The 6,390-nt window shown below is 44.9% G+C and overlaps 1 protein-coding gene across 1 annotated transcript in view; it reads right to left on the bottom strand.

The window, feature by feature from the left end:
- Positions 1-6,390, bottom strand: part of SHISAL2A (shisa like 2A) — a 28,587-nt gene that overhangs the window by 14,772 nt on the left and 7,425 nt on the right. Inside the window, exon 2 of the mRNA XM_019625932.1 lies at positions 5,236-5,375. Coding sequence (XP_019481477.1) covers positions 5,236-5,375 — 140 coding nt within the window. The remainder of the gene's footprint in view (positions 1-5,235; positions 5,376-6,390) is intronic.

Genomic DNA, 6,390 nt, shown 5'->3' with positions numbered 1-6,390 from the left:
GCTTCACTGGCCCATGTTGGTATTATCATTGCACTCTTCCCGGGTGAGGCAGATCGGTCGCCGGTCACCAGACGGCCGCTCACGGTGGCTCTTGGGAGCTCACAGTAGCTTATGGGAGCCCACTGTAGCTCCAGTGCAGCCTTCACCGTTGCCGGCCACTCATGGCAGCCCAGCTCCAGGTCGAGCTGTTGTTCACCATCTTAGCTTAGAGGGTGCAGCGTCACTGGCCCTAATGTGGGATCTGAACCTGGGCCCTGCTGCTCAGGGCTGGTGTCTCAAACCAACTCTTAACCAACGTGCCACTTGGCCGGCCCTCATAGTGCAATCTTGATGAAGTTGTTTAACCTTTGGAGTCTCAGTTTCTTTGTCTGAAAAGTGAGAATGATCAAAACACAGCACCTCACAGGTGGTAGGAGGATGAATGATATATGTCATATTCTTGGCACATAGTAGGTGTTCAACATGGTACTTGTGTGTTCCTTGAAGGCAGATTCTGATCATATTTAATCCGCTGTGTCCTCCCCTGGAACAAGCCCTGGCACATAGTAGGCAGTTAGTAAATATTACTGAGTACCTACTATGTGCCAGGCACTGTCAGATGTTCTCCCAAGGTAGGAGATAGGTAGGTACCAGGCTTTGTTTGTGTGCTCTTCTTGTCTACGACTCTGAAAAGGGTTTCCAGACCTAATTCCAACATGTGTGTGGCGATTTCCCCACACCATCAAGCAATTGTCCGACCCAGTAGGGTGTCATGATCTACCGAATTCTGACATGATCTACCCAAGATAGAATCAGATTCCACAGGTTAAGGGTTCAGTTCTACAAGACTGCCTCCCCCCCCCTCACACACACACTTCAGACACCAGCTGCAAGCCCAGGCTCTTACCTGTTCTTCTGACTAACCAGCTATAGGTTGGAGGTTCCAATGACCCCCTCCTTGGATTTGATTAATTTGCTAGAGGGCCTCACAGAACTCAAGAAAAACTACTTACTCAATAGATTACTGATTTATTATAAAGGACATTAAAGGCTATGAATCAATAGCCAGGTGCCAAGATACATAGGATGAGGTCCCAAACAAAGGAGCTTCTGTGGGGCTTGGGACACAGTGGCACCTGGAAGCATTCTGGTTCCCCAACATGGAAGCATTCCAAAAACAAGACCAATGAGCTGTCCTTTTGGGGTTTTATGGGGGCTTCATTATGTAGTCATGATTGACTAAGTGGTGGGCCACTGACAGTTGAACTTAGTCTCCAGCCCTTCCACCCTCCTGGAGGTCAGGAGAGTGGAGGGGAAAGTACCAAACCTCTAATCCTATGGTCAGTTCTCCTGGCAACCAGTCCCCTACCCTTGGGTGGGGTCCAAAAGTCACCTCATTAACATAACAAAAGACAACCTTTATCATTCTCAGCACCTAGGAAATCCCAAGCTTTGGGGGAGCTGTGAGCCAGGAACTGTTGATGAAGGCCAAATAGCTTATAAATCATAATATCACAGACCCCTCCAGCTTTTCTGCCCACCGCCTCCTGGACCCCAGCCCCAGACTCCTGCCCTTGCTATTTCTTTCAGATTTCATTACCAGCTAGCTGATGGCTAAGTAGCTGATGATTAATTTCCATTAAACAGACACCTTAGAGCTTTGGAGAGTCTGCATTCCCACAGCTAAATAAATGATTGGACACACCTGCAATGAAATAGTAAAGAGCCATTAAAAACATATTTTTAAATAATATGTAACATCAAGGCTAAATTCTGATGAGATAATGTTAAGTGAAAAGAGTAGGACACTACTAAATATACTGCATAACCCCAACTCAGCTAAATAAACATAAATATATACGTAACTGTACATATGTAAGGTTGGATGGAAATATACCAAAATGCTAACAGGCTGTCTCTGGGTGTAGCCCAGGCTGTGGATGTCCTATCCATGTCCCATTGGGTCTTATAATTGTGAAATAGTCTGGCCAGAGTTTCAAATGCCGGCATTTGTATCTCTTTGCCTGAGGGTTTTCTTGGGCCCAGAACAGTCTCTGTCTGCACAGTGAGCAGGTCAGAAGTGCAGGAAAATTAATGCCTCCCCTCTCATACCAGCACACAACCAATGACTGACAGAAATTGGTATGTAAATACCTAGCTTCCTGGCTCTCAGGAGGGATGACTCTGAAGTATAGGTTCTACACTGGCTGGCAGAGTTTAGCAGATTTAAGCTCTGGTGACCCTCAGTGGTGACTCTTGCTTGGTAACACCATGGTTAGCTCCTTCCCTTCCCCATCCTCAGTTCCCCACCCTCTACCAGTGTTTTCTAGGATGGCTTTTCATATAAACTACTTGCCCTCAAATCCTTTTCTTTGAGTCGTATGGGGAACCCAAGCTAAGACACTGGATCTTCCAGGATTTCTTTCTTTCTTTTTTTTTTTTAGCTGAGCCATCCTGCCACCTGTTGGCAGCTCAGCGGCAGCTCAGCTCGGGCCAGGCATCGAACCGCTGTTGCTCAGAGCAGGATTTCTTTCTTTATTTCTCCTGTCCTGTCCACATTTTCCACATAGAGTATGTAGTACATTTAGTTCTTGTAAGTACTTTAATTAAACATTGTTTCCTCTTTTGAGTTTTACTCACTGTTTATAAGGCTCTTATTTGGGAGACTTGTGCTCAGGTTGGGACCCCGCCTTTCATGAGGGACATCTATAGGCATCTGGATGGAAAGGGCCCTCTCAAAATAGGGTCCTTTGAGGAGTGGGTGGGAGAGCTGGGGGCTTATATCCCAGATAACTGGTCAATCAGGGAGTGGGCATTGTCTTCGGTGGTCTGTCAGGACAGAGGAATCAGCCCTCAAGGGCAGAGCTGGGACAGAGCAGGGGAGACCCCAAGAGGGAAAATCTGTGCTTGGTATAAGATGGACTTTAAGTGGTTAGAGTTGTCCCATGGTGATTGTACTGCCTCATGCGGTGGTAAGTTCCCTATTTATTGGACAGGATTGCCCAGAACACCTGGATGAGTACACATTTCAGTGAATTTAGAGATTCCTGCTCTGGGTGGGAAATTGGATTGAAGAGCTGTTAGCTAAGATTTATGACTCTGAAAGAGATTAACCACTGTGACACCCTAGAAAAGAATTGGAGGGGCAGTCTAACATTTGTTAGGGCTTTTGAGTCAGGCATTTCTAAGTTTGAACCCTGATTCTGTCACGTATAAGCTGAAAAATCCTTTACCTCTTAATCTTCATTTTCTTCATTCATAAAGGTTCCTAATTCACCAGGTGTTCATAACGATTAAATGAGACAGTGAATATACAGTGCCTGACCACCAACTCTGCCCACCAGCAAGGTTTCTAAGCCTTTTGGCTCACATCCTGGTCAAAAACAGAACTACTAATAGAAGGTGACTAGAAGGTGGAGCAGACAGTGACAGGACCAGCTGCTTGTCCAAAGGGAGTCTTCAGCTCTTTTTTTTTTTTTTTTTAGCTGAGCCATCCTGCTACCTGTTGGCAGCTCAGCGGCTGCTCAGCTCGGGCTGGACTCGAACTGNTAGAACAGGCAGTCTTGTTGTTAGGAGCATGTGCTCTCACCAGCTCAGCCATCCTGCCACCTATTGGCAGCTCAGCTCGGGCGCAGCATCACTGGCCCATGTGGGACTCAAACTGGTGGGCCTGTTGCTCAGAGCTCATGCTCTTAAGCTAACTCTTAACCAACTGAGCAACTCAGCCGGCCCGTTTTGTTCATTCTTGAGCCTTTACTCTCCTAGATTAATTTTAGAGTCAATTTGACAAATTCCATGAAACCTTTTGTTGGGATTTTTATTTATAGATTAATTTGGAAAGAACTGATATGTCTATGATATTGAGCCTTCCTATCCATATATGTGCCATATCTCATCAGATAGGTTCTTTTATGCCTTTCATTAACTTTTATGATTTTTTTTCTCTATTAAAGTTGAAGTCTGGGCTGTCTCTGGTCTCCCTAAGGCTCGGACTATGCTCAGGCTTTCTTCCTATTCTCCTGCCACTGCCTCCCAGGTCTTCCACCCTCAAAAGCCATTCCTCCTGTTCTTCACTGCTCAGCCACAGCAGGATTATTCATAGTCATCAGGATCTGAGAAGGGTTCCGGTACTGTTGTTTGTTGCCCCAGTTTGTTGTTAAGTTAGAAAATTAATTTTTTACAAATGAAAAAGCCCTCTCTGTCTTTCTCTAAATCTTAGCTATTACCCACCCTGCCCCTTCTCCCTCCCTGATGTTTGCCATTCTTGCTTCTTCTGTTTAGCTTCAATTCCTCCCCTGTCCAGCCTGGCCTTACTCTCTATGGTGCCCCAGGGTGAATGACCCTGTCACTGCATAGGTTTCACTCAATCCTGCCCACACACCTTTACCCATTATTTTCTCTATCCTGGAATGCATTTGTTCCTCTATTTGCCCAACCAACTCCTTCACTAACTCAACACTAATTCAGTCTGCTTTTCTTTTTGAAACCCTCCTTACATTTGATATCACATAATTTTGTGCTTAGTGACACACCTGTACAGGCCCAGTATGGTGGGCAGAAGAAAGAGCATGACTCAAGACAGAAAGACATGGGCTGGATTTCAGCCTTAACCATTTATTAGCTGTGATACTTTGAGCAAGTCACCTGATCTCTCTCAGTCTTGATTTTCTCATTGGTAAAATGTAAATAATATTACCCATGTTGAGTATTGTCTACCAAACTATACTAAAAGATCTTTAGTCAATAGGGACTTGTATCTTTCGCAATAACAACTTGTGAAAAAGCAACATTTTTTTTTGATGGCCCCGTAGAGAGGTTCTAGGTGACTTGTGCTACAAAGAAATGAGTAGTCTAGAACATCAGATTATCGAAAAATACCTATATTTAGTGTCTAAATAAATTAAATTTGGAGAGCAGCAAATTTTTCTTATTAATCGTGTTTTGTGTGGGTAATATTAAAATCAGTCTGCATTTTCTAAGGCTAGAATTAAAACATTGTGTTAGAAAAAACCCCACAAGATGGGTTAATCTTTGTGTAACAAACAGAATGCTGATTATATAAAATTATTTTGATAAACACTAAGCAAATGAAAAGTTTAGGATGGGCATGTTCAGATCATGAAATGTCCTGAGAAACGTGCTACTGTTTCTGAATATTCCAGGAACACTTTATGGGATAAATGTTCCAAACTTCATTTCTAAATATCTCCCCTCTGTAAAAATACCAGCCTGGTGAATACAAGGCCTCTTTCTTACCTGTAGTCTGTAAGCTTAAGCCTGGGTCCAACTTCTTGTGGGGCTTTGAGCTGATGAACAGGTAACAAAGCACACAGGCAGTGACAATGAAGGCCAGGAGGACCACCGCTGCTATGGACAGGCCCACAAGAGCACCGATACTGGGGAGAGAAGACCACAAAGGAGCTGAGTGTCGGGAAGGGACTTGGGAGACAGCATGTTATAGCACAAGTGTTGTAGGTGTTATAGAATCAGTCAGCTTCGACTCTTGTTCTGTCTCTACTTGTCTTGAACAGGCCTCCTGGGCCTAAGTATGGGAAAGAGCATCAGCTATATGACAACTACTTCTCACATCCATAACAGGACATGCCTCAGTGCCCCCATGTACTTGGGACTCAGTGTGTTCCCTTTCTTCTCCTCTCCTTCCCTCTCCACTTTCTCTAAACACTGTTCCCACTCCAGGGAGCTGGAAATGATCTGAAAGAGCTGTCCCCACACTGCTGTTTCTTAAAAATCAAGACACATAATAGGCTTCAGTTAAAAACCAGCTGTCCTTACAGCCTCAAGGAAATTTCTGAGCTACCCTCCCGTATGTCATCACACCAGTGTGGACTCTGCATCTAGAATACCTCCCTGCCATTGGTCCCTCAATCTCCAACCTCACTGCCTCTGCCCCAAGTCAAGCCTTGGTCACTTGGTCTCTAGACAACTACCTTGTAGCCCATTTGGGGCCACTGTTTTTCCTGTTTCATACGATCCCTCCCCATTATCTCCCCACACTGGAATTTTACCTGTTCTTGAAGGCCCATCTCAAATGTCTCTGCCTCAATAATGCTTTCCTTGGTCATCTTTCTCTCCCTTTTCTTCCCCTCATGCCAGGCTAATCTATCCAGGACACTTTACTCAGGGCCTTTAGCACTTCCCACTGGGTCAGGCAGTCCAATGTGGTAGGAAAAGAGCATAGAGCTTTGGAACCGGACCTACCTGGGTTAGGACCCAGCTCTGTAACTAACTCACTGTGCAATCTTTTTTTCTTTTTCAAAGATTTTATTGGGGAATTGGGGGAGGGCAACAGCGTTGGGGAATCAGGGAAAGGGAACAGACAAGTTGCTGTCCTTTTGTTCTTCAGTCTAGTTGTGGAGGACGTCGCTTCACTGGCCCATGTTGGTATTATCA

The sequence above is a fragment of the Hipposideros armiger genome, unplaced genomic scaffold, assembly GCF_001890085.2.
Source record: "Hipposideros armiger isolate ML-2016 unplaced genomic scaffold, ASM189008v1 scaffold_646, whole genome shotgun sequence".
Classification (NCBI taxonomy): Eukaryota; Metazoa; Chordata; class Mammalia; order Chiroptera; family Hipposideridae; genus Hipposideros; species Hipposideros armiger.
This window is presented reverse-complemented; position numbering and strand designations above follow the sequence as displayed.